Genomic DNA, 25,271 nt, shown 5'->3' on the forward strand with positions numbered 1-25,271 from the left:
CCCCACCCCCAAGAGTATGCTCAGTTTTGCTTGATAAGTGATTCTTGATTGAAGTTCTAGCTCCTTTGCCCTCTGGAATATCATATTCCAGGCCCTCTGATCCTTTAACGTAGAGGCTGCTAAGTCTTGTGGTATCCCGACTATAGCTCCATAATATCTGAATTTTTTCTTTTGGGGTGCTTCCAATATTTTCTCTTTGGCCTGGGAGCTTTGGAATTTGACTATAATATTCCTTGGAGTTATCCTTTTGGGATCTTTTTCAGGAGGTGATCAATGGATTCTTTTCATTTCTGTTTTGTCCTCTGGTTCTAGAATATCCTTGATGATTTCTTGAAAGATGATGTCTAAGCTCTTTTTTTGATCATGGCTTTCAGATAGTCCAGTAATTCTTAAATGATCTCTCCTGGATTTATTTTCCTGGTCAGTTGTTTTTCCCATAAGATATTTCACATTTTCTTCTGTTTTCTTCTATTCTTTTGACTTTGTTTGTTTCCTGATGTCTCACAGGGTCATTAGATTCCACTTGCCCAATTCTAATTTTTTAAGGCATGATTTTCTTGAGTTTTTGTACCTCCTTTTCCTTTTGACCAGTTTTGCTTTTTTAGAAAGTTCTTCTCTTCTTTGGATTTTTGTGCCTCTTTTGCCAATTGGTCTGTTCTGTTTTTTAAGGTATTAACTTCTTCAGTATTTTTTTGTTTCCTTTATCAAGCTATTGACTCTTTTTTTCCCATTATTTCCCTGTATTACACTCATTTCTTTTCCTAGTTTTTCTTCCACCTCTCTTTTTTGATATTAAAAATCCTTTTTGAGTTTCTCCATTAATTCTTTTTGGGCTAGGGAGCATTTAATATTTCTTTTGGAGGCTTAGGATGCAGAAATATTGATTTTGATGTTTTCCTCTGTGTTTTAGTTTACCTTGTCACTAAAATAACTTTCTATGTTGATTTTCTTATTTCTTGTTCTGCCTTTTTCTTTTCTTTTAGTTAAAAAAACTCTTAAAGTTGGGCTCTGTAACTGTAGTTGAAGGGACATTCTTCTAGGCTTCATGTTCTTTGTGTGGCAGCTTTCAGAGAGCTGCCTTTGGGGATGTATCTGGTTTCACTTCCTCCTTTGTGGAATTTTTAATACTCTCCCGCCTATGCTCTGGTCTGTAAGTAATCCTCACTTTACCCCTGCTTCCCTTTGCTATACAAATGCTGGTCCTTCTCAACCTGTGACTATGTCCCAGAATTGTGGTCTGGTTTTGCATAAGGGCAATGAGATGAGAGTTTTGCACCCAGAGCCAACCCCTGTAATCTCTTTTTAAACAGTTGACCACCCCCACCTCCCACCCCTAAAAGGCTGTGGCTGAGAGTTCCAGAAGCCTTTGGAACTGTTTGTTGTACCCAAGTCCATTCCTTGGTAGGTGGTTGGCCCTTCCCTGCCAAGCTGCTTTGCACTAGATCCCTGATGCTGGCCTTCTAAATTATTTTGGGCTAAAAGTTACTTTACCTTGCCTTTTCGTGGGCTATATTGCTCTAGACTTTGTTTTGAGGCATTATATCATAGCTTTTTAGAGGATAATTTGGTAGAAATTAGTTGTATCCCCGTACCTTCTCTGCGATCTTCACTCCTAGACTCCTTCTACGGTTCTTTCAAGAATGGTACCTCTTCCTGATTTTTGCTTAGAGCCTAACCTTTTGTGAATAGCTAATATTCTTTTTCCTTAAGTGCATTCATTATTACCTGGGTCTACCTGCATCACAAGGAGCTCATCTACCACTACCCAGAATAGTGTAGTGCTGCTGGGCCTTGTTCAGGTTTCTGGTTTGCTCTTATTTGCATTCCTTTGTGTACAGTGCAGGGAGCTGTGCCAAAAATTTGGGAGTGATGGACTGCCTAGACCAAGCCAGTTTGACCTATTTTGTAGTTATTGGCATGAGAATAGTTGATTATTTTACCTCTGCCTAGCATGGTTGAATGTGAGTTGGGGCCCAAGCTTTCATTACTCACTGAAGATGAAAAGAAGCTTCTCATTAGCCATATTTACATATTTTCAAAGTGATGCCTGGCATTTAGGTGAACCCGGCTGATTACTTGAGATCACAAACTCAGCTTTGGAGAAGTGGGAATTTGTGTAGTCTTTGAGTAAGTAGTCAGCAAAACTGAGGCCTTTTATGAACACTAGAGTGTGCAGCCTATTAAGTGGCGAATGGGCCATGGAGGAGCAAGATAGGAAAAGATCATTAGTCACCTGAGTGTCACATGGAATTTTTTTCTGCAGCTATGAAATCCATCCATATTAAGCTAGGTTTATCATGGCCTCCATTTACCTCTCAGACCTGCTTTGGATGAAATCCTTATATGGTTTTCTAAATTTCATTTATGATATCTGAAGCCTCTTTCAAATGATATGAGATCTAACTTTGAGTCTTAAAATGAAGATGAATATATGCTACTTTTTTTTCTCCTTATTCTCCTCTTTGTGACTTTACTTTAGGAAATTATAATCAGAGGATCATCAAGCTGGAAGGAATTCTGGGGGCTATTGAAGCTAAACTCTTTTTTTTTTTTTTAACAGATGAGGGAACTGAGGCTACAAACCTCAGATCTTCTGACACCAACTGGGGGTCCTTTCTACTCTATCACTTGGCTTCTCGTTTCTTTCCATGAAGAGTCAGGACTTAAGAACTGACTGTAGAAAGGTTCACCTGTTAGGCCCAACTTCCTTATTTGGGAGGGGAAATAGTTTTCTGATTACACAGTAAATTTGGTGTTAGTGTCAAGATGAAAACTCAGTTTTTAACGTATAATCCAGAGTTTTTTCTACTCTTCTTCTTGCCTCTATTTCTCTTCTCTTCTCCCTTTCCCCCACCCCCATGTACCTGTTGTATTAGGAGTGTCCACATGGGAAAAGGCTGGTTCTTATATGGTTGCATTATAGGCAGAACTACCTTTTTATTTTTTCCTTTTTTTTTTTTTGCAAAGCATATTTCTGTATTAACCATATTGTTTTAAAACAAAAACAAAAACAAAACCACCACCACAAATAGTCATGGTAAAGAAGTTTTTTTTAAGTATGCTTTAGTTTTCTTTCAGAATTCCTCAATTCTCTCTCTGGAGGTAGATAACATTTTCCTTCATTGATTCTTTGGAATTATCTTGAATCATTGGCTTGATTCTGTCTCAAGGTCATTAACTGTCTTAAACTTCAGGCTTTTTTTGCACTGCTATTTTCAGAACTTGTTCTAGGAATTTCAAAGTTTTTGGTACTTCGAAGATGGTGTGATCTGGGAAGGGACATTATCATTGTTCTCTTGGTCTGCAATCTGGTCCTTACCCAGGAAGGGCTTCTGAATCCTTGGAATTGGAACCGATACTTCCTCAGGACCCCTCCTTCCTTGAGATCAGAAAAAATACTGTTCTTCAGGGTATTTGATCTTTGAGGTTGGAAATAATATTGTCCCTCATGGCTCCCATTCCTTCTTGAGTGAATGTGTTCCTTTCTGCACCTGAACAATGACCTTAGGAGTAAGTATAGGCCAGTGATGGTGAACCTTTTAGAGATGGACTGCTGGGCCCCACCCCCACCCCATTCCCCCAGACTAACTGCTATGCTATTCCCCCCACCAAGTCCCCGGTGTGCCCCTCCCCTTACCCCACACAGGAGAGGGAGAAAATGCTCCTATTGGGCTGCTGGGGGGAGGGACAGGAGATGTGAAAAAATGTTATCAGGCACAGTGGAAACTGTGAGACTGGGAGGGGAGTGACTGCCCAAGAGACCCACTGCCTTTCTAGTAATGGAATTGGGGCGGGGGGGAGTAGGGGGTGGTGCTGCACTTGGGGTGTGTCTACAGAGAGTGCTCTGTGTGCCATTGGTTCACCATCACTGGTATAGACATTGTAGTTGCCAAATAGCATCTAGTACCATGTCAGCTCATAGCATGGGGTAGCCTATAATCTCTTTCTAACCATTTGCCAAATCCCCTTACCATCTCTGGCTCAAGAGCTTCTGAAGCTGTGCCTACTTTGTCACCACCATTGGTGAGATGAGCTCCAGGCTAGCTTTCTTCCCTGTGTCATAGATCTCTCTCTTTGGGCTGGAAAAATGTCTCATTCTGACATTTTATTGGCTATGCCACCCCAGGATTTGGTCTGAGGTGTTATTTCAAAGTTGTGTGGAGGGGAATGTTGGGAAAACTCCACTTTCTCTACTCTTGTTGACTGTGTCCAGAAGTCTTCAGAACCACCTTTTCCTTCTATGGAATGTCATGATTTCATGGCCAGCAATGGCAGTATATGCAGTAGATTGCTATGGGAGGGAGAGCAAGGCAAACAAAGGCTAAAATAATTTCTGGGGACATTGCGGCGCTGATTTATATTTGGTTTAAGGCTAGCTGGAGCAGGGTCAGATGACCTTCAAGGGACTTTCAGATACCAACACTCTACAACTGTTTGTCATCTAAGATCAGTGGGAATCTTTCCCAGTATGACCTGATAGAAGCTAGTTTGTGTCTGACATGGAAGCTGAGAGGGGAGCCCAGTTGTTCATTGTTTTTTCTTCCTCTCCTTTTTAGTATTCATGATCTTAGCTGGATGCTTGTGGGTGAGCTGTAATAAATTAAATAATTAAAACTGCCTACAACATTAGTTCATTACCAAGGTCACTGCCTCTGCCCCCCCTTCCTAGGTGGAAACTTGCTTCTCCTGGCACATCTTCCATGTGGCAAGGTCTCCAGAGCCTATTTTGAAACCAGAGACTCCTTGGACTTAAAAAAAAAAAAAAGACACTTGAGACACTCGGGCTGCTATTCGCTGCTCACAACTTCTACTAACTCAGTTATATGCAATTTTTGTTCATTTTGGGGATTTAGATAGCTTCTTAGCTCTTCAAATGGTGGGACAAGATGAATGAGACTTTGTTCCTGTGATATTTCCTGAGGCAATAAGGCCCATAGCCTGAGGTTTATGGACTAGCTGACAGAATTACAGATGGTAGTCTCATTCAGATAATTTTTTTCCTATCTTGAAACCAACTACTTTATTTATACATCCTTTCTAAAAATGGCTTGGAGTTAGCCTATGATTGTCTTCTTGCATCCCTGGAGCCCATTTTTGGGGTAGTTTGCTTTTCTCTTTTAGGAACTTAGCTTAGACTATAAAGAAGCAATTGAAATAGGAAAATTGTGTCTTCCATTCAAGAGAGAAATCACCCTATTCCCTTTGCTAAATTTGAATGTTCTCTGGTATAAACCACATTGTCTTTCCCTCAATTTGTAACCCTGCTTATGTTGTTGTGATGATTCCTCCTAAACTCATTTTGTTTTGTTTGTTTAGCTCATGTCTTCCACTCCTGGATAGTCTAGAATGCTGCCTAATGATTGTCATTATAACGTTGACAAACTCTGCACATGGTGGGAAAGGAGGCTTACAGGCATTTAGAGGAGTGGGGAATGTTAGGCTTCATTGCTGCCTCTTTATTTCTCTTGAAAAAAACTCACTGCATGACTGCTAATGCAATCCAGTTTCCCCTAGTTTGGCTAATGGACTTCCATATGGGCAGCTCCTTACCCAGCCATTTGTTGTTTGCCCAGCGTCCCCTGGGCCTGATCACTAGTACTCTTCATAGAAGGCCTAGTCATTATGACGTTTTGGGACAGGCCACCAGTTTGTCAGGACATGTTGTCCATAGTCTTACCTGGTAGCAATTATTTTCTCTGAAAAGTGAGAGGGCACATTTTTGTTGCTCTTGTTAAAGCTTGTTTGTTAGGCTAGCTGTTCTTTTGTCCTACCTGCCTGGCAGCATGGAATCCATGCCTCACTTCTCATTGCTCTTGGTCCCCAGGGGAGCACGTCACAGCAAGATTCAAAAATGAAGTTGAGCGGATGGGTTTTGATATGAACAATGCCTGGAGAATCTCCAACATCAATGAGAAGTACAAGTAAGTTGTCTGGATCCCCATGGATTGTTTGGTTCATGGCCAAATGCCTGTGTTAAAAGTACTGGCCTTCATATAACAGATCATTTGAACTTGGGCTTCTTTCAACTTTATTAAATCTGAATCTGTGATCTTGAAAGGATTAATTTATACTTTTTAAACTCTTTGCCCTTCTGTCATCATTGGAGAAGAGAGTGGAAGTCTCTCAGTGAAGACTAGATGACCACACGTCGAATATGTTGCACTGGGGATTTTCATTCCAGGTTGCCTGAGCTGGGCCCTGAGGGTCCCTCCCAGCTCAGAGATTCTGGGATCCTCTCATTATTTTGTATGTGTATATATAAAATACATGTCTGTATAAAAAGGGGAAGGAAGCAGAAAGGGAGGGAGAGAGAAAACAGGTAAATTCCCCCTTCCTGCTAGGTTTTTATAAACCATAGAATAGGTGGTTATATAATAGTTCATATTTTCTCTTAAGAACTCTGTTATGATTGAGCTAGACATTCCTCTCCAACAACTCACCATCTAGTAATTAATCTGATTGAGTAACATTATATTAAGTTCAAAACAAATCCCCAGCTCTAAGCATCTTTAATCAGAAATATAATATAATTGTCACACATCCTATAATATGGGCACATATGGTACCTCTTACACATTGATTATACCAAGGTCTTTGGTCTGTTATAAAATCTATTCAAAAGGGATTTCATCACTGGCTACTCCTTCCTCCCACTGAGAGGATAATCTACGTCTTGCTTTGTGCTAAGCATTGGGGTGTAAAGAGAAAAATAGAGGCATCTCTGCATTCACAGTTCCAGAAGAAAACCTGGGGATATAAACATTTTCACAAGGAATATATGGTAATTTTTGGAAGAGTGGAGACACTGGCACCTGGGAAAATCAGGAAAGTCACAGTGTTAAAGGTGTAGCTAGAGCTGTGTTGTGGAGGAAACTGGATATTATCAGAGGTTCAAGTGAAAAGGGAAGTCTTCAAGAGCAAGCTGAAAGGGGCTTTTCGGCCTTGGTTCCGGTTGGTCAAAATGTGATCTGAGTGATGTCCTTGTCAACTTGTAAACCCTGTGATTCATTCACAGCTCCTCAAGGAAGTTGGGGTTAATGTAGCCTTTTCTCATAGTCTATTTCCCTGTTATATCCAGGCAGAGACAATTTGAGCTTCCTGTTTCCTCTACAGCTGTCTGGTCTGGAGTCAACCTCCTCAGTGTTTGAGGGAGGCTATTTGAGTACTTCATACTTAACTGGAAAGATAAAAAAGCAAAGGATGAAGTCATTAGCTATAAACTTTTCATGAGAATTGGTAAGATTGGCTTCTCCATCTTTGATCTTGGGGGAAATGGAAGGAGAAAGGTATCAAACCATCTAGTTAATTTTCATTTCAGCAAAGTTTTGTTTTTAAAGTTGCTTGAAGGCTTAAAAAATGAGGAAGGTGATTTTTAAAATGCTTTGACCTAATAAAGTGATGTATTCAAAAGCCAGCTGATAGAAACCTTGCTGCTTTAAAAACTCACTGTGAATTCAGCAAAGCTAGACAGAATCTTAAGTTACCTTTGTTTTGTTGGAATTCACTGTTTTCCCATTTAAGATATCCTTAATTGGATTGCATTTGAAGATTTGAACCTGAAGCTATTTTCAGATTTAAACAAATCCGTTTGCAGATAGGCTCATTTCTACCTAAATGCATTTATGGCTATTTAGGGAAAAATTTTCCTAGCAGTTGAAAGGCAGCTATAACAGCTATAAATGATAACTTTTAGAAATTTATCCTGATAAAAAGCCAGTATTTATAGATGCTGTTTTGTATTTAATTTGGCAGTGAGGTTTTTTTTAAGTACCTAAAATAAAAACAAAAGGATTTTTTACCCTAGTTCTCTTTCTAAGCAATTAGTTAATAGGTTCTTCTGCTGTTAGCCGTGGAAGGGACCTTAGAACATGAAGTAGTGGAGCTAAAGAACATGTATCATATAGTCTTCCCCCCTCACTGTGGAAGGGATCCAGTCATAGAAGGGTCTGTGACTGCCCAGAAGTGATGTGACTTGCCTGGGATCAAAACAACTATCACCTGGGCTTCAGGTGGCCTTCCTTCCAGAGCACTACTCCTTCCTGACCCTGTGCTTCTGCCACTGATGTGCTCAGATGATCTCCATGGAGACTTCTTTAAAATGGTAAAAATGGAATTTCTAAATGGAATTTAGAGGAGAGACTGAGAGTCAAACTGCTGACAGGTGTTCAAACTTTATTCTTGGCACAGATGCCCTGAGAAATCCTTACTGAACTGGTCCACCTCCATTCTGGGTCTGCCTTTGTATTTGGTTAGTTGGTGGTAGTGGTAGTGATTGTTAAGGGGCTCTTAAGTTCAAGGGTATATTTTATTTGTAAATAGGATTATAAATGGCCATTGGTTTCCCCAAAATATTATCTAGCAGTTTCTCTGAATGTGAATTTTAAGATGTTTAATAACACAGCTTTCCATAGCAACATGCTTTCCTTATTACCCTGTGAATTAAGTGTTGAATATTATTCTTTCCATTCTGTAGATGTGAAAACTAAATTTCAGAAAAGTTATGACTTGTCCAATCACAGCTTAGAAATGTCAAAACTCAGATCAAATTCAGGTCTTTAGAGAACAAATCCAGTGCTTGCCACATACTTTGGCATCCTCCCTTGAGACCTACTGTCCTAGAGATTGAGAAGACACAGAAAGTAGCAACTAACTACAGAAGACCTCAAAGGCAGACCCCACCCCCCCCACCCCAGGGCCTTGCTTTTGTCTTCCTCTCTTGTTGAAGGGAAGCAAAAGATCATCTATGCAGTCTGCTGAGAAGAACATTCCACCACCTGGGAGAAACTCTTGTGCATTCAGGATGCTCTTGTTCTACCACCAGTGGCATCATCTGGACTAATTTGAAAGCCATCATTAATTAGGAAAGAGCTTTCCCCAGGCACTTTGTGTTTTCTTATTGCTGCATGGAGAGTTCTCTGGTCTAGCAGGAAATAATTTCTATATTTATTGATTTAGTCTTCTTGTTATCCAGGATAAGGTGAAGCTATAAGTGGGCACACATTTTAGTCAGTCTGTAGACCCCAGGCTTCAACTTAAGACCTGTTGTCAGGACCCCTTGTTTTCTGTATAGCAACAAAAAGTATATTGGCTGATTCTTACAGGCTTCTGTAAAGTATTTGGAATTGTGACTTGGATATCTTGGCCCAAGAGTTCTTCACTGTTCTGTTCAGTCAGTTCCTCTAACTGAAGCCCAAAGTATTGATCTCTGCTGGCTAATTACTTTTTAACTTCAGGAGGTCATTCTTTCTTGACCCAGCTTTGTAATATATTTCTAGCCTCTCAGGGTTGAAGGGGATCTTGGAAGTCCTCTAGTTGAGTAGTACCACTTCTACTAATGACTTTTAGTGATCCAGAATTTGTCCTGCCTCTTCCTCAATCAAGGTTTCTCATTCTACTTGTGGACAGCTCTTCTTCTTAGGAATTGTTTTCTTGCCTGGGACTGCCTCCACATCTTGTCACCTCACGTAGGCTAAAAGGGCTCCTGAAATGCAACAGATAAATGAAGCCATCTAATGCTTAGGCAGGTGGGAAGGAGGAATGCTGAGGAAATGAGAGACCAGTGGTGGCATTCATGCTCATGTGAGCCTGCTGAGGAGGAATCGGCACCCTGGGAAGTCAGAAGACCAAGCTTTGAATCTAGGCTTGGCCACACCAAGGCAAATGATCATATACCCTCTACTTCTCCTCTCTCAGCCTCAGTTTCTTGATAATATGGGAATAACAATTTCACTGTCTGTCTTAGAGGGTTATTGTAAGGAAAGTGCTTGGTCATCTGTAAAGCCCTATAAAAATGGGCATTCTTGGTGGTAATGCAGTTGGGTGGTTCAGAGGATAGAATATTGGGCCTAGAGTCTAGAAGTCCTGAATTTAGATATGGTCTCATGAGCTATGTGTCACTTCACAACTCTGTTTGCCTAAGTTTCCCCAACTGAAAAATGGGAATAATAATATCAATTGCTTCCTAGGGTTGTTGTAAGGATCCAGTGATAATTACAGCATGCTTACCATAATGCCTGGCACACAGAAGAATATATACATGCTACTCATTTATCTATTCATTCACATACTCAGTTTCCATTCATCTTTATATCTCTCCCTCTATTTTGTCTAGTGCCATTCTGAGGGCTCAGCCACTGCCCTTTGTCAGCACCTCTAAAGTTTCACTTTCTGTCTTCATTTATAGACTGTGTGGCAGTTACCCACAGGAACTCATCGTGCCAGCCTGGATTACTGACAAGGAGCTAGAAAGTGTAGCAAGCTTCAGGTCCTGGAAACGAATCCCTGCTGTGGTCTACAGGTAAGTGGGAGCAAAGGTACTTTGGGTCTTTTCTTTACAGAGTCTTCATAGTCTCTTACCTGAAGGTACTGTTGACTCACTTATGACCTGGAAGAAAAAAAAAAAAAGAAAGAATGAGTGAGGCTGGAGATGTGATGCTTTTGAGGACCATGGCATCCAGCAACATGAGAAGAGTACTTGCATAGTTGCTGTGGGTTGGAGTTACAATATAAATCAGAGTCCTGTTGCTGGAAGCCTTCTATAAGAATTAAAATTGGGTTTGACTCAATACGAGAGTTATAAAAGTGAGATTGTGGTCACCGTTTATAAAATATTAGCCATTAAGCCAAAGTGACTGTTAGCAGCTTTTATTTACAACAAGGTAGAGATAGTGAAAGTGGAAAATATAGGAAGGAGACAAAACCTGGTTTAGCCTACCAGCCCTAAGTCCTCCTCTGGTGAAGTCTACTTCAATACTTAGAAGGGGCTTCCCCAGGTCCCAGTCTCCATGTGGATTTCCCAGAAGTCCTCAACCAGAAGTCCCAGTGGTATTATACCCTCAGCCAGAGTTCCACCAATGTAGAATGACCCCAAGGAAAAGCACATCTCTTCAGCTCTACCTCATCAACTCAGAATCCAAGGGAAGAAGAGTCTCTCCAAAAACCAAGGAAGGAAAGAGTGAATCTTGTCTTTTGGTCTTGCCTTTTATAGTCCTTTTTCTACACCACTTCCTATCTTCCTCCCACTTCACAGGAACCAATCGCAGCCTCCCAATTTGCCTAGCACTGCCCAAGGGTGGGGCAGTGCTTGTGGCCTTTGGGGTTGTGAACTAGTAAGTGACTTGTGAGCTCTTACTTAATGGTTAGCTGGGTACTAAGTAGGGAGTACTTTTAAGTTCTTGATTTGATTAAATTAAAGTTTGCTGATTGATTACACACTAAAAATAAACTAAGAGAGTCTAATTCTCTCTTTACAATACCCCCTGTGATTCTGCTGAGAGACGAGCATGTTGAAATCTCCCAGATTTACATGCATAGTCTACTCAATGAATCATTTCACATATCCAGTTTATATCTCTAAAGATCTTTTGGATAGAGTTGCATATAACACTGTACTATCTAAGAAGAAACTACAATAATCGGAGATAAGAGGGAAATAGAAGAGAGAGAGCAAAACCAATGATTGGTAGGTGCATTGACAAAAAGCCAGTTGGGGGCAATCCCCTTTGGCATAAGAGTTTATATTCAGAATAAATATGTTCAGCCGCCTTTAGTTCAATTAATTATATCCAAACTTCATTCTGTATCTTTGATACAGTGTGTGGTTTCTGTAGACTTTATGGCACTTTCTTCAAATAGTTTGCTTTCTTTATTCGAGGAGTTAGTGAGCTTCTTTTCATGAAATTTCTCACAAAAAATTTTAAATTTGGATTTTATGAAAATTGTACTGAAGCAAGGGTCCTTTGTAGAGTATCTCCAGCCTCTTCCTAAAGCCATGGAAGAAAATGACACTGTCCTTGTCTGCAGAGAGCTTACAGGTAAGATGGAAATAGAGAAGATGGTCACATGGCATGACAACACCAGTTATTGGGTAGTAATGCTCAGGAGAGCAGCTCCTATTTTGTGTGTGTTTGTTTAAATAACCCACAACCACCTTGGGAGGTAGGTTGTACATCTGTGATCCAGGTTTTGGCACAGGTATCTGTGGTCTAGGCCAAGGGCAAAAAAACCTTCCCTATCTCATAGGTATCCCACAGTAGACAGTCTGATAGGGAAGGTTTTTTATTAGAGTTGGAAAACACAGAAAGTGCATGTGCAGTGAGGGACTCGAGCAGTCTTAGGCCCAAGGAGAGTTTTGGGCTGCATGAGGGAGGCTCCCTAGAGCAAGAGAGTTTTCTGCTATAAGTGTGAGCTAGAGACCAGAAGGGAAATTTTTGATCAGTCACTATTTGGCTTTGGGCAAATTCTCCCACCTGAGGTAGTTCCCCTTATCTGTTATATGAGGGTGTTTGACTGCATAGTCTCATCTAAAGACTCTTCTAGCTCTATGTTAGCCACATTTGGGTTGGAGGGCAGGGCAGCGCAGAGGGCTAGGTGCTACTTCTGGGAGAGGGAAGAATAACCTAGGTGTGGAGAAGGCTCTTCCCAAGAACAGGCTACAGGGCCAGACCCACATTGTCGGACACTGATGATTATCCAGTGAGGATGGGGTGAGCAAGTCTTGAAAGGAAGAGCACTTGCTGTGACAGCCAGGTGCACTGTATTGGCAACAGGAGTGAGGCCTCCTTCCCTCATATGCAGATTAGTGAGAACACAGTGCCATCAGATTTCTCTTTTCTCTGGAGTTTTTCCAGTTTCTCTTCAATAGAAACCAAAATCCATTTAAAGGGCAGAACAGTGGAGAATTTCATACCGAGGCTCTGGGTTCTAGATCTGGCTTTACTTCTTCTTAGTTCTGCCACTGTGAGTCACTTATCTGCTCTGGATAAAAGGAAGCCTCTATAGATTCTTTCTGCTTAGATGTCTGATGTGTTGAGTTACTTAGCCCCTTCCCAGAGTCCTCTTCTGTCAGGTGGAGGAGGCAATACCTGCCTTCCCTGCCTTGAAGGCACATTACAGGAAAGGGGTAGTTATGCTGGAGGAGGAGTGGCTCTGACATTGGGGTGATATTGTGGAACCAGGCTCTTAAGGACTTTTCTTCCACTGTTTTCTTTCACCTGGAATGACTTTGTCTGCTTTTGCATAGCACCTGGGAAAAGGCCCTTGCCAGCCCATGAGGGAGCTTACCCCCCCCCCCCCCCCCAAAGATATCCCTACTGCAGGCCAAAACTGTGGCCATAAGAGACCATCTCGTCCCTGCTGGCAACTAGGAAGGGCAGGCTTTGGGAACCTGGCATGACCATCCGATTCATCAGCCTTTTTTCCCCACTGAGTCACTCAAGGCCCTTCAGAGGAGCTAGGGGGGACCCTACAGGGGAAGGAAAAGTTTCCTTTTCAGCAAACTTACTTCAACAGCTTACTTACCAAGTGACCACTTGAAGACCTCCAATCATCAAATTCCCAAGGAAGTGCTTCCCTCATAAGTTTTATGTGGCACTGATTTCTTTCCTAGGAACCTCTTCTCTTATCCAGGCTCCTTCAGCTTGTCCTCATGATGAAATTTTGAGTGTCCTGGCCTTGGTCGGCCTCCTTTGGAAGCAGCTTCCCATTTTTTATCTAGAGATTGAGTCTGACCCAAACACAGGACAGAAAAACTGTTCCTTTCTTCCTCCTGGACACCAGACTTCTGGAAAGTCCCAGATTATGGGCTCTGTGAGCTCCCAAATTCCACTGCTGCCTCCTGTGGAGCTCACAGACATGCTGGGGGGCTGTGCCCCCATTTTCTCAGTGCATTTTATAGAGGAAGAAACCAGGCCCAGAGGAGGGAAAGGACTAATACGTGCAGTCAAATCTTTGTGACGTCCTGTCTCACACCACTCCCTTTTCAGTATGTATTGATTGGACCCCTCCTGTGTGGGCAGGAATGTGCCAGGCACCGAGGCACCCCTCCTTAGTGATCCTCTAGCTCTGGAGATAGAACAGCTTTTCCTTTGTAGCTGGATGAAGACCTGGTTCCTGATGGGAACGGTGCACATGAGAAGGAAAGGGAGGAGTCAGAGTCCTGGTTTGGGAGTTCATAAGGGTATAATAAGTCTGGATGACGTGGAGGATGGGCAGTACCAGCCTTGGACAGAGTGCCTCAAATTCTGACTGTTCCTACTAGTCAGGGTATGGAGCAGAGGTAAACAAATGATCCAGGTCCTGAATCATCTCTATCAGGCATGTTGTAACAGAAGTGCCCCATCAGTAACCAAAGGAAGATGGCTTGTGGGCCTTGGGAGAGAAGGGGCATAGGAGTCTTGGACATGGCAACTCCTAGGAGAGGAGCACCGCTGCAGAGTCAGCACTTAGGAAAGGCCATGGATAGTGGGATGGTGCAGAATGGACAGGCCCTCAGAGGACAGCAAAAGTCCTGCCCCACTACCTGGTGCTTGGCCAGTTTCTGCTTGCTAAAATGGAAAAGGAACTTTTGCTTCTTTTTCCAGTTCCAACAAAGGCAAAAGGGGACTTTGGGAGGGTGACTTGAGAACAATTTAGCACTGCCAAAGCCAGAGGAAATCCTGCTGTGGCTAATCCAGGACCCTAGCTGCAGTGGTGCAGTGCCACCTGCTGTTGGAGAGGAGTGGGGCCAGGCTTGCTCACCTGATGGCACAGAAAAAGAAGGCAGTTTGGGTAAAGTCTCCTTGGGCAGTTGAGTGGCCCAGGCCCCCTGACTGGGTCCACATAGGAAGTTCTTTTTCTTGATAAGAGAGGTGTTTTAAAAAACTACCAACTACCACTATTGTTTATAGTTATTTGCGAAGATAACCAGAAAGGAAATGTTTGGTTTTAAGAGAACAGTCGCCATAACTCTAGCTCTTGCTTTCTTATCTGTAGAATAAATGGACTGGACTAGAGTATCTCTTAAGTCCCTTTCTATGATTTTGTGCTTTTTTAGACCCACAAGAAAGGATGTAATGAGGTATGATAATATAGCTCTCTCTTGTTTGTCCATTTACCTATTAAAAGTTTTTATAACTCCTACAAAAAACATCTTCCTCCTATCCTCCAGGGAGAAGAGATTAGCCTATTCTCCTGTTTGTCTCTAATGCAAGAAGTGTATCTTGCATTTGGGAGAGCTTAATCCCAATTTGTAAAGTTGCTCCCTAAAGATTAAAGACTTTTGATGCTAAAATTAACTATCCCAGGCTGACCATGGAGTATATCATCAGGGCTATTAACCTTCAGAAGCTGATGTCAGCCACATTCCTTAAAGGCCTTCAAAGTCTGTAGGGCAAGGCAGAGAGGGAAACATTTTAGGGGGTGTAGGCAAGGATTTTTACATCTTGTGTTCTTTTTAATTTTTTTAAATTTTGAGTTCTAAATTCTCTCTCTTACCCATTAAGATGGCAAGAAATATAATGTAAAGTCATGTAACATATATTTCCATGTTAGCCATATTGTCCTCCCCTCCAAAAAAGCAAGAAAAATACACAAAGTGAAAAAAATTGTTTTATTCTTCATTCAGAGTTCTCTCTCTCTCTCCTGGGAAATAGCAGTTTTCATCAAAAGTCTTTTAAAATTGTCATGGATTTGATTAAAATAGCTAAGTCTTTTAACAACTGATCTTCGGTATGGTTTTGCTATTAATATGTACAGTGTTTGCCCAGTTCTATTCACTTCACTTTGTATCAGTTCATTATTATAAGTCTTCCCAGGTTTTTCTGAAACCATCCCACTTCTCATTTCTTATAGCACAGTAGTATTCCATCATAGTCATATGCCACAACTTGTTCATTTCCTTCCTCCCTCCCTTCTTCCTTCCCTCCTTCCTTTCCTCCCTCCCTCATTTTAGAGTCTGTTGGGGGCATAGTTTTAAGTAAAGGTGAAGAGTGCCCCTGATAGGCTCAGCCTACCAGTCTATCTGTTCAAATATCATTTCTGAGGGGCTCTCTAATCATCTTTACACAAGACAGGGTACTGTACATGAGATCTCAACTTGGAAGGTAAGAAGCAGATAAAATTCTGACAGTTGGTGACTGAACTGGGAGAGTTACTGACACTCACTCACTGGCTTCAGTTAGAGAGACTTTCTCTCTGGTTTTTGGTGAAGACAGACATCCCAGACCTTGCTCTTTGCTGAATATAGGGGAGAGAGGACTCTAAACCATCTGGAGAGGTTTCCCTACCCTCTTTACCGTGAGAATTCATCTTGGAGAAAAAAGTTAGCATATCTGCTTTGGTGGAGAACAGTTTTGAGAGAAGAAAGATTGAAAGCTAGTTTGCCTGCACTCTGGGCCATCTCAGGGGTTACCCTTTTGACAGCCGCCTCTGCCATATTTGACTGAATAATTTGATCTTCACTTGTGGAGACATTTTTAATAATATTAAGTTAATTTTAATAAGGATTATAGTTAGATTGTAGTCAGATAGCATTTTGGTTTTTTTTAGTAAGTGCTAGGCAGTTTCAGAATAGCTGGAAGACAAAGAAGAGTTTGCTGTGAGGCGAATGTAGAAAATGGGGGGAGATAGTTTCCCTTTAGTGTTAAGGCTTCCTTGTTACTAATCCTTATACTTATATATGTTAAATATAAATAAATTGATTTTTTTATAAATAGATAATCTCCAAGTAAGTTACATACTGACCTGGTGAAGAGAAGTCACTCCTGGCTTGCCTTCTGAGGGGATAGCTGAAAGATACTTTTGTGAACATCAACAAAGTATTTTACCACAGCTTCTTCCTCAATGACATCAGTAATAAATAACCCCAATATTTCATTTGGTGAGCCAGCTAGGAGTTGAACCTGTAATCTTCTGAAATATTGTGAATATTTATTGATGTTGTTGAAGAGGATGTTGTGGAGAAATACTTTGTTGATGTTCACAAAAGTATCTTTCAGCTATCCTCTCAGAAGGAAAGCCAGGAATGACTTCCTTTTCCCCCAGGCCAGTACATAAGTTTCTTGGAGACTAAATATTTATATAAAAACTATTTATTTATATTTAATGATATGAATATAAGGATTAGTAATAAGGAAAGCCTCAACACTAAAGGGGAACTAACTTTTCGCCCATTTTCTATGTTTGCCTCACAGCGAACTCTTCTTTGTCTTCCAGCTACAATGAACCTGCCTAACACTTTCTAAAAAAACTTGAAATGCTATCTGACTGTAATCTACCTATAATCCTTATTAAAATTAACTTAACATTATTAGATGTCTCCAAGTAAACACCAAGTCCATCAGCCTAATATGGCAGAAGCTGGCTAACCAGAGGGTAACTCTGGGATGACCCGAAGTCCAGGCAAATAGGCCTTTGATCTTTCTTTTCTCAAAACGGTTCTCCACCAAAGCAGATCTGTCAGTTCTTTCTCCAAGATGAATTCTCACGGTAAAAAGGGTAGGAAAGGAAAACCTCTTCAGTTGGTTTAGAGTTCTCTCTCTCTCTATATATATAGAGCAAAGATCAAGGTCTGGGATGTTTGTCTTCATCAGAAGCCACAGAGAGAGTGTGTGTCTCTCTAACTGAAGCCAGTGAGTGAGTCTTAGTAACTCTCCTAGCTCAGTCACCAACTGTCACAATTTTATGTTTCTCACCTTCCAATTTCTGATCTCATGCATAGCAGTACCTTGCCTGCATCCTCAGAGACCCTTTTTTCAAAGTTCTTTTCTTATCCATACCTAATCAATATATTTTTTCCTAATTTCCGTGCTATAACTCCCCCTTTTAAACAATGTTGGAAATGCTTTGCCATAGTATTCCTAACATTTGCTCAACCTAAATATTCAATTTCCCAACTTACACTATACTTATTCTATTCTATCGAAAAATGACAAACCAAATTCCTTATCTTACACTTAGCTTATCCTATTCTTCCTGTGTTCCTAGCTAAGCTATGCTACTCTAGGGATGTTAGTAAGAGAAAAGAATACAATAAGCAGAACAAAGCAATCAAAACATATTTAAAATCTCTTACAAACATGCAAGATGCAAACATTACAAATATAGAAATGCAAAATGCAAACCTTTGCAAAAATACAGCAATAAAACCTAAAATGAGAAATGCAAACTTTTCCAAAAAGTTACAAAGAACAAACTTGCATTCTAATGCTTAATACATAAAACAACCCTCTCTAAAACAATAACCTTATAACACTCTTGCAAACTTGGAAAAAATATAGTTACAGAAAACCAAAGTAGCTTATGCTTTTATAAAAAACAGAGTCTATCTCTCTAACTATGCAAAAACTGATGCATCTTAAGAAATTCTATTTGAACAGTTCAAAGAAAACTTTTTTACCTATGCCTTATCCCATCTAGTACAGGAAAAGAAAAACTGTCTACATAAAACTGAAAACTGAATCTGCTATTCTAAAAAATTTAACTCTTGCAACATTCTAACTTCACAAATATATACAGAAATTTGTTCTGTACATAATCACACTTATGTACACTAGTTTTGTACAAAATTTACACCTGCATACTTTTACACATATGTACAAATCTGTACAAAATTTTATACTATGTAAACACTTTTTTGCACACTATGTATATGATATATAGATATATTGTGTACAAATTATATACAGCTATGTACATTATGCATGTATCAGGAATATAAACTTCCCCCCTTTGAGCCTTCATCAGTAATAGCCCTAATATTTTGCTAGGCAGTGGAGGTTAAGTGATTTGTCCTGGGTTACACAGCTAGGAAGTATTTGAGTCTAGATTTGAATCCAGGACCTCCTGTCCTTAGACTGGCTCTGTCCACTGAGCCACTTTAGCTGCCCCTAGGGCTGTTTATCTTTACGGGGTTGTTATTATGTAAATTGTTCTCTTGCTGCTAACTTCATTCTGCAAGTCTCCTCAGATTTCTCTTCCCTTCGTTATGCCATATAGCACAGCAATAGTCCATCATATTTATATAACACCTATTTAGCCGTTCACCAGTTGATGGGCACCTCCTCAGATAACCATTCTGCTATAAATATTTTTTGTATACACTTATTTTTTTTTTTTTTTTTGCTTTGGACTAATCTTTTTTATTTTTTTTCCATTTCTCCTCCTCGTTTTTTTCTTCCCTTTTCTTTTTCCCTCCTGTTTTCTTGTTGAGTAAAATATATTTCTCTACCTAACTTTGGGTGTGTTTGTATATGTGTATGTTCTTCCCTCCTTTGATCAGTTCAGATGAGAATGAAGTTCACATCATCTGCTTCCGTCTCTTCCTTATTCATATAAGACTTCTTCTTGCATATATCAGTTATATAAGATAATTTCCCCTAACTTTTCTCTCCCCCCACCTCACACCTCTTTCCCTCCTAGTTCATTCTTTGGCCTTCTAATCAAACTATCTGTGACCCCGGATGATGGTGATAAGGCCCTATATTAGGATGTAAATAGTTTATCTTTGTTTAGTCTTTTTAAGTTTTTTCACGTTTACATTTTTATATTTTTCTTGACTCCTATGTTCGTCCTTCAGAATTTCTATTTAGTTCTGGTCTTTTCATTAGGAATGCTTGGAAGTCCTCTATTTCATTGAAAGTCTATTTTTCTCCCTGTAATATAATACTCAATTTTGTTGGGTAAGTCGTTCTCAACTGTAAATTTTTATCTTTTGCCTCCTGGAATACCATATTCCAAGTTCCATCCTTCTTTCTAGTTTGTTATTGAGACAGCTCTTTGTGATCCCATTTTGGGATTTTCTTGGCAAAGATACTGGAGAATTTTGCTATTTCCTTATTCATTTTATTTTATAGATGGGAAACTGAGGTAGACAGGGTCATACAGAAAGTGGATGAGGCCAGATTTGAACTCAAGGAGATGAGTTATCCTTACTCTAGCCTAAAGCTCTTTCTACTGTGCCACCTAGCCACCCCTCATCTATTGTAATTGTGTCTCCTTGGTATTTCTTTGTTTCTGGCAGCTAACAGTATTTTTTTTCCTTTATATCCTGAAAGCTCTGACTCTTGACTATTGTTCCAGAGTTTTCATTTTGGAACTTCTTTCAGGAGGTGACTGGCAGATACTTCAATTTCCACTTTGAATTCTGATTCTTTGAGATCTGAATAGTTCTCTTTTATGATTTCTTGAAATATGATGTCTCAAGTTCCTTTTTAAATTAATGGCTTTTAGATATTTCAATGATCCTTAATTTTTTTTCTCCTTAATCTGCTTTCCAGGTTAGTTGTTTTTGCTTTAAAGGGACCTTACATTTTCTTTCTTTTTTTTCCAGTGTTTTTACTTTGCTTTAATATTTTTTATTGTCTCCTGGAATCATCAGCATTTTGATTTTCAGGGTTTGTCATTTGGGAAAGGTTTTGTGCTTCTTGTGCCAAGCTGTTAATTTTCTCTTTCTAGTTCTTCTATCCATAGCTTTCATTTCTTTTTCCCTTTTTTTATCCAAAGAAATTTTAATTTACAAAAAAACATTTGTAAAAGCTACATCTTTTCCTGTAATTCTAGTAGAATTTGTGCTCAAATTGTCTATTTCAGGCTTTGCTTGTGGGTGTTCTGAGTTTGTTGTCTTCTTCTGGGTTTGTGTCTTGAGCATTTTTGTTATAATAGCTTTTTATGGGGGAACTTCTTTTTTGTTGTTTTTGCTTTCATTCTTCCAATCTAATTCAAGACTTCACACATTAAGAGAATATATGGGTTGGATCTTAGGGAAGTTTGAATGTAGTGTTATATTAGACCCTCAGAGACAGCTTATTCTAGGAATCTGAAAATTTTCAATGTTCCCGGAATGGTGTGATCCAGAACAAAGTCTGATCTCTGTTTCCTGGATCTGAGTTCTTCAAATTGCTGAGCTGGCTTGGGTCTGAGCAGGATGCCTGTGAGATTTCCCTACTTGGGTTTTCACTAGGTTGCAGCTGCTGTCCTCTACCTCTTATCAGCTAGCTGGCGTTTTGAGATGCTTTTTAAAGATTGGTTTGGAAGGATTCTCACAGCAGTTTCAGCTTTCACTGCTACTAAGCTGCCATCTTGACTCCGCCCCCACTATCAGCAGGAAGACTCTACTGGTTCCCAGTGACAGAACTGTTAAATTTCCCTTTGTTCTAAGATTCCTACAGCTGAGACCGGGTTCCAGTTCTGAGGTGTGAGCTGCTTCATTATTGCTTTTTTCTGAACTCACTCCTTGATTAGTATACAACCTGCAACCTATGACTACTGCTCATTCTGAACTACCATCCCTGGATGCAGGTTCCCCCCAAGTCCATCTTGAGTTAGGAACCCAGAACTGAGTAGTCAGTCAGTGGCAGGGCTTCAGTTGGCATCTATTCCTCTACCCTATACAAGTTGAGTCTCTTCTCTGCTGGATCTGGGTCCTCTTCTTGCTCTGATGAATAGCTTTTTTCCTGGACTCTGGCACCAATGTCTCCCTATGCCAGACAACCTGGACTAAAAAAAATAACTCATCTTATGTTTTTTTTCCTTCTTGCATTTCCTGGTTGGGATTTAGCCTGGTGCATTTTCTATTTATTTGCAAATGTTGAGAGGAGCTCAGCCAAACTTCTTCCTGCTCCTTCACCACTACCCTCACAGTCATATACTAAATGGCAGACTGGGTCCTTGAACTTCATTCTCTTGATCCTGAGCCTATCATATACTGTTCTGTCATTAATTAGTTATGTAACATTGAATAAGATAACAATGACCTTTCCCTTCAAATCATACATAGCACAGCGCAATACCTTTACTAGACTCATTCCTCCATCTCTTAGCCTTTAGTTTCCTTGTCTGCAAAATGAAGCGCAACCTGGCTACAGCTCCACCATTCATTGATTTGACATTTTTCCAGGCTTATTACCCAACCTGAGTCCAAAAATACTTAATTAAAATTAAATTAAACTTAATTAAAATTAAAAGATTAATTTCAGTCTATATACACAGGAAATGCCTTCTATGGGATTTTACATTCACCAGATAGTGAGATCTCTTGTTATTTGCTTATTCTTTAATTAGGCACCAAAGTAATGGGGCTGTCATTGCTCGTTGTGGGCAGCCTGAGGTCAGCTGGTGGGGCTGGCGGAATGCAGATGATGAGCACCTTGTGCAGTCTGTGGCCAAAGCTTGTGCCTCTGACTCCAGGTCAAGTGTTGGGAAAATACTCAATGGAAATTGCTCTCGGGAGTTCTCCAATGGAGGTGACCTTTCAGATGTGGAATTTGGTAAGTTGATGATGATTTATTAAGGGGCTATGAGTTGGGTATGAGAGCATGAATGGAAATAACCAACCATTTGCTTGACCAAATTAAGCAATGAATCTTAGACAAAAAGCCATGCAATGAATGTTGTGGGAACCAGAAGCTTTGAGGTTTTTGTTAAATGACTGAGCAGAAAACCCTTTTTTATTTGTCTTCCTGGAAGTATAATGAAAAAGACACAAAATTCCAAATAAGTAAAGGAACCAAATAAGCGGTTCTCCTTCTTACTAGTTGTCTTTTCCATATAACTATATATGAAAGGTAGTAGGGAGCAGATAGCTTTGCTTCCCAGTCTCAGATTCTCAAAGGCTGACATTGAGGCTTTTCACTTGAGTGCCTTCTGCTTGGGGGTGCTTCTTTTCATTGTTTAGGACTATGGAAGCAGGCCATAGTGGGAGGCAGGGAAGAGAGAAAAGAATCTTAGGAATTGGAAGTGTCTGGTTTGTGAGGGTCCATGTAGTTGGGGTCTGTGTGCCTGTGATTTTGTCTTGCCAATACCTAACAAGAATTGGTAATAGATGTTTCTCTTCGTTCTCCTTAGATTCTTCTCTGTCAAATGCTTCTGGAGCAGAGAGCTTAGCTATCCAGCCTCAGAAGCTTTTAATTTTGGATGCACGTTCCTATGCAGCAGCTGTGGCAAACCGAGCCAAAGGAGGTGGCTGTGAATGCCCAGGTAAGTGGTGGGACCCATAAGCCCTTCATCTTGGTGAACCCAGCCCCAGACATCTTTGTTAGCCAAAGACAAAGTTTGAAACCTAGCTCTGTTATTGTCCTATTGGCTCCATCTTATTCCCAGACTTGTCTTTTTATTCCTAATGTATCAAGTTTAGGAATTTTTTCAAAGGGAGATACATGGCAAATTAAATCTATTAGCATCTCCACTCCTTGTCCTTCCCATGTGCCAGCCTTCCTAGTGGTAAAGAAAGGAATCTCCTTCTTTTATTAGGATTACTTATGCTTGGAGGCTTGTTATAAATTAATAAGGCCTTCTGGGAGCCTCCTGAAACTTTAGTCCGTGTACTCCATGTACTTCCATGTACTACTGGTGCTGCCCCTCAAGCTTCTTTCCTCCTTGAGGTTCCTGGGCTGCAGAACCAGCAGCCATGACCCTTCCCTCAAAGAAGATCCTCCTCTGGTCCTGCCTAGAACAGCCCCTCATCAGAGCCAGGGGAGAGATTGCCCCTTAGGGGCTCACCTCTTTCCTGTGCAAGCTAATCAAGGATTGGAAAGTGGGTATACCGCTCCATCTTTCACAGCATTTTTCCAACTATGGAGGTCCTGGGCTCAGCATGGACATCAACATGGAGGGATAAAAGCTACCTTGGTGCTCAGGGCAGTGCCTTTTCTCACCCAAACTTTGCTTTCCTCTTTGGTACTTTCTGGAGGGTCTCCTCGAAGACCTAGGGTGGGTGCTGCCTCCTCCCTAAAAAAATTCATTTATTTATTTTGGATTTTATTTAATTGATTAAGAGAATTTTTCCATGGTTACATGATTTCTCCTCTTTCCCTTCCCTCCTCCTACCCCCCTCCTATAGCCAACGTGCAGTTCCACTGGGTTTTACATGTGCCATGGATCAAGACCTATTTCAATAGTATTGATATTTGCACTAGAGTGATCTTTTAGAGTTTACATCCCCAGTCATATATCCCCATCGACCCGTGTGATCAAGCAGTTGTTTTTCTTCTGGATTTCTATTCCCACAGTTCTTTCTCTGGATGTGGGTAGTGTTCTTTCTCATAAGTCCCTCAGAAATGTCTTGGATCATTGCATTGCTGCTAGTAGAGAAGTCTATTTGATTGTGCCACAGTGTATCCATCTCTTTGGATAATGTCCTCCTGGTTCTTCTCCTTTCACTCTGCATCAATTCCTGGAGGTCTTTCTAGTTCACATGGAATTCCTCCAGTTCATTATTCCTTTCAACACAATAGTATTCCATCACCAACAGATACCACAGTTTGTTCAGCCATTCCCCAATCGAGGGACACCCCCTCATTTTCCAATTTTTTGCCACCACAAAGAGTGCAGCTATAAATATTTTTGTACAAGTCTTTTTCCTTATTTTATTATCTCTTTGGGGTATAAACCCAGCAATGGTATGACTGGATCAAAGAGAGGCAGTCTTTTAAAGCCCTTTTTCACCTAGTTCCAAATTGCCCTCCAGAATGGTTGGATCAATTCACAACTTCACTATTCATTAATGTCCCTATTTTGCCACATCCCCTCCAACATTTATTACTTTCCTTTGCTGTCATGTTAGTTAATCTGCTAGGTGTGAAGTAGTACCTCAGAGTTGTTTTGATTTGCATTTCTCTAATTATAAGAGATTTAGAACACTTTTTCATGGTGCTTATTGATAGTTTTGATTTATCTAAAAATTATCTCTTCATGTTTGAGAAATTAGACCTTTGTTAAGGGTTTTTGTTATAAAAATATTTTTCCAATTTGTTGTTTCCCTTCTAATTTTGGTTGCATTGGTTTTGTTTGTACAAAACCTTTTTAATTTAATGTAATCAAAATTATTCATTTTATATTTAAAATTTTAATTTTATTTAAGGCTTAAATTCATTCCTTTTCCATAGATCTGGCAGGTAACTTCTATTTTCACCTAGTTTACTTATAATTTCCCTCTTTAGATTTAAGTCATTTACCCATTTTTAATTTATCTTTGTATAGAGTGTGAAATGTTGATCTAAACCTAATCTCTTCCATACTGTTTTCCAATTTGGTGGGTGCTGCTTCCTAATGAAGGCCTTGTGCTTGTTGCCAGACCTCCAGACCTCACTGTGTCCTTTTCTCTACAGATGCAGGGGTTGGGTTTCCCCTTAGCTGTGCAGCCTTGCAATTTGGCATTTGTGTTCTCTATTATTGTTTTCTCCAGAGTATTATCCCAACTGTGAAGTGGTGTTTATGGGCATGGCAAACATTCATTCAATTCGGAAGAGCTTCCAGTCCCTGCGATTGCTGTGTACACAGATGCCTGACCCGGGAAAGTAAGCCTTGGCTTTTCTTGGCCTGTTTCTCCATATCTCTGCCCCTGAGGCCCTTCTGTCAGAGACTTCTGCCTCTTTTCATCTCATTTGCTTGGGGTCCTTTGGAAGTGTTTAAAAGGTGGAAAAAACAATGGAAAGCTAATCTTCATGCCTTTCCTGCAGCCTCTTCAATCTTCTTTCTGCAAGTGATATTTTGGCCCATGGAGGTCTCATTGGAGATGC

The 25,271-nt window shown here is 40.4% G+C and overlaps 1 protein-coding gene across 1 annotated transcript in view; it reads left to right on the forward strand.

The window, feature by feature from the left end:
- The window catches only part of MTMR3 (myotubularin related protein 3), a 100,573-nt gene that overhangs the window by 60,269 nt on the left and 15,033 nt on the right, over positions 1 to 25,271 (forward strand). The window contains exons 7-11 of the mRNA XM_044674227.1: positions 5,825 to 5,921; positions 10,184 to 10,297; positions 21,817 to 22,022; positions 22,600 to 22,731; positions 24,938 to 25,049. Coding sequence (XP_044530162.1) covers positions 5,825 to 5,921; positions 10,184 to 10,297; positions 21,817 to 22,022; positions 22,600 to 22,731; positions 24,938 to 25,049 — 661 coding nt within the window. The remainder of the gene's footprint in view (positions 1 to 5,824; positions 5,922 to 10,183; positions 10,298 to 21,816; positions 22,023 to 22,599; positions 22,732 to 24,937; positions 25,050 to 25,271) is intronic.

The sequence above is a fragment of the Gracilinanus agilis genome, chromosome 1 (genome assembly GCF_016433145.1).
Source record: "Gracilinanus agilis isolate LMUSP501 chromosome 1, AgileGrace, whole genome shotgun sequence".
NCBI classification, from domain to species: Eukaryota; Metazoa; Chordata; class Mammalia; order Didelphimorphia; family Didelphidae; genus Gracilinanus; species Gracilinanus agilis.